Source organism: Carassius gibelio, chromosome A21 (assembly GCF_023724105.1).
Source record: "Carassius gibelio isolate Cgi1373 ecotype wild population from Czech Republic chromosome A21, carGib1.2-hapl.c, whole genome shotgun sequence".
NCBI classification, from domain to species: domain Eukaryota; kingdom Metazoa; phylum Chordata; class Actinopteri; order Cypriniformes; family Cyprinidae; genus Carassius; species Carassius gibelio.
Window position 1 is genome coordinate 987,445 of NC_068391.1, and position 3,230 is coordinate 990,674.

Consider the following 3,230-nt stretch of genomic DNA (forward strand, 5'->3'; position numbering starts at 1 on the left):
TGTAATTAATCAACTGTGGAGGCTTGTACTATTGGGCCTAATCTACTGAGATTTGCGAAATATCAACCCAGAATTGCAAGGTTAGAATTTAAATAAATAAATAAATAAATAAATAAATATATATATATATATATATATATATATATATATATATATATATATATATATATATATATATATATATATATATTTATTTATTTAAAGTCTAACCTTGCAATTCTTCCTTTTCTATAAACTCAGAATTAAAAAAGAAACCAATTTGTATTTCTTTACTAAGACTATTTCACATAAAGGAAATAATCTTCCATAATGAATTGGTAATTTACGGTGATTTAGTTTAAACGTTTAGTAACGTTAAAAAGGATGTAAAACTGTGCAATGATAAGTTGTTAACATCTCAGAAATGATTAAGGTTATTTAGCCCTTTTAATCTATTTTTGCGTTTAAAAACAGCCTAATCTATGTCAAACAGACATGACGTTATTAGCGTACGTGATGACATCACAGAGGACGGCGGAGGCACGCGCATTCTTGGCAGAGAGAGATTTCCCGCCGCGGGGCGTTTGGAAACCGTTGTTGATATTAGGCGGGAATAATTGAGGCGCTGATTGCTCCTTCACACCAGTAAATGAGATTATGGTCTGTTGAGCGCTCATTAACAAACCTAAAGCATGATTATGATAATCACTTCATTCTGCCCGGAATGCATATTCCAGAGAGTTATATTCATATTCATACAATAAAACACCAATCCAATTTCTGCAGAAGGCGTCATTTTATATAATGAGCGATTTAACAGGCACCTTAAAATTGTAATAATCTGTTTTGATTTCAATTTGAATGCCATCTGTCACGTGCTGTCAATGCTGATTATTAACTCTAAAGTGATGGAAAGTTAATAATGTAATTTCTGCAGCACTGGTCAGGGTGGTTTTCTACAGAAGCCTGTTTCCACCATTGAATAATAAAAAAATAAAAAAGGTTATAGCGCCTTTTATTCTGACAATTTATCTCCGAATTGCTTTTTAAAATCGTAGAATTGCGAGATAAAAATTCAGATTTTTAGTATCACACAATTCTGACTTTTCTCTAGGAGTTCAGGCTTTTTTTCTCACTAAATACACATTTAAGTGTTTATCTGATTGATTTAGATTAGATTTCAGGTGTTTGTTCATGTATAACTCACACTGCTTTCTATTATATCTTTATTCCTAAAAACATGGCATTTTTATTTCACAATTCTGACTTTTTTGTCTCAATTGCTTGTTATAAAGTCAGAATTGTGAGATATAAACTCCCAATTCGGATCAAAGATGTCATAATGTCAAGATTTAAACTCACAATACTGTAAAAGACATCAGAATTGCGAGTTTATATCACAGAAGTGACAAAAGTCACAATTACCTTTAAAAAGCAAGAGAAAAATATATAACAGCTGCCAGTTAAAAACAGGGTTGCCAGGTTTTCAAAACAAAACCCACTCATTTACTACTCAAACCCCAGGGGTAAAATACACGCAAAATACACATTTTTGACGAGGTTCCTTTGGTAAAATTTGCATCCCAGGGACCTAATATCATATGTGGGACACTTAAATCTTCACAGACTACAAACTGAAGACAGACGAGTCCGAGCGAGTGAATTATATTCAATCATTTCAGCATCAAAACATCTTAAACAGGTTTCAGCACTCCACTTTCAGTGATTGCATTCACAAGTGCATTATAAATTATAGTAAAATATATTATCCTCACCATTACAGGATAGAAAAGAGTAGCTCAGAACAGCAAATATGTACATATCAAGATATTCAGATAAAAAGCATGTGTGTGTTTAAAAGCATCATCAGTGTGTGGCTCGTCCTCGTGAGGACTCAGTCCATCTTTTTGCTGGTTTCTGTGTCTTTGGGCTTGGTTTGGTCCGGTTCGTTGGTGTCGCTGGGTTTCTGGTCTTTTGCTTTCGGTTTGTTGTGGTTCGGGGAAGAACAGCGGCTCGGGGTCGGGTCGGTCAGAGGTGAAAAGGTCAAAGGTCGAACAAACAGAGTCTTGTAGAGCAGAGTCTCCACGGCTGAAAACGGATACGATGAGGAACCCAACAACATCATCTGCGTCTGAAACAAATGAGAGACTTCTCTTTAAACTTTTAAAAGAATAAATAAATTCAAGGGGAAACAATGCATTGAAACATAAATGTCCAGAGAGCAGAAAATGATGTTTTGTGTCAGAAAACTTACAACATCCCTCCATATGGTAATACCTTTTACTGAATATTCTGATCAGAAGGCACAAAAAAGATGTTTTTACTCAGTATTTCTGTCTTGTTTTTTAGTGCAAATGCTTAACATTATTTCTTTTAAATCAAAATGCAAAAATGTGTTTGTCCTTTTTTATTTTTTGCAGTGCATGCAACATGCCATGAATATTAATTTGTGGAAGGGTAATTAAGACTTAAGATCCGAAGATGCATGTTTAATCTGAAAGCACAGTTATTTCCTGTAGTCAAATCTGAGAAGTGCACCAGAAAGTTAACGGTTTGTCTTGAGATCTGACCGGTGAACTCCAGATTTACCGTCAGTCTCGCTCAAGAACTCACTCTTTTTGAAGCAGAATGATGCAATTATATGAAAATGATGCAAAGAGCGCGAGAAGCGTGTAAGAGTGTGGAGCGGCACGGCTCATTCTGAAGGGCAAAAGAGACTCACTTTGATGAGCTTTAGCAGGTCGCTCGTTAACTTCAGTCTAACGAATGTGAACAGACGTCCGTCCAATTAAAACACGACACGCCGATCAATCAAACGCTCTCGTTGCCTTGTTTTTAATTGTGAAATCACAGCTAATATTCATTTATCAGGAAATAAATGGCATTCAGTATCTCTGCACACATACTTTTGTTAAGGATTAAAGCATAACAACTTTAAAATGCACAGAAATGCTAAATAAAATAGATTTTTTCTGTTTTGACAAATATAGATCTAGATGTTCATGTGTTTCCATATAAACGAGTGTTTGGTTTGAGTCTGAACGCTGCAGAAAGATACACACACAGACCTTGTTGGTGACGATGAAGAGTGTGTAGATGAAGATCAGATGATGCGTCTGGATCGGGAGGAAGTGACACTGCTGGAGAGAGAACACCACCGACCCCAGCAGAGTCACCTTGGTCGGGCTGCACACACACACACACACACACACAGAGAGAGACACACACACACACAGAGAGAGACACACACA

At 35.9% G+C, this 3,230-nt stretch overlaps 1 protein-coding gene across 1 annotated transcript in view; it reads right to left on the reverse strand.

Moving 5' to 3' along the window:
• Positions 1-1,628: 1,628 nt before the first annotated feature.
• LOC127942049 (trimeric intracellular cation channel type B) overlaps positions 1,629-3,230 on the reverse strand; it is an 11,692-nt gene continuing 10,090 nt past the window's right edge. The window contains exons 5-6 of the mRNA XM_052537580.1: positions 3,048-3,165; positions 1,629-2,110 (exon numbers count right to left, since the gene is read on the reverse strand). Of these exons, the coding sequence (XP_052393540.1) occupies positions 1,874-2,110; positions 3,048-3,165 (355 nt within the window). The 3' untranslated portion in view covers positions 1,629-1,873. The remainder of the gene's footprint in view (positions 2,111-3,047; positions 3,166-3,230) is intronic.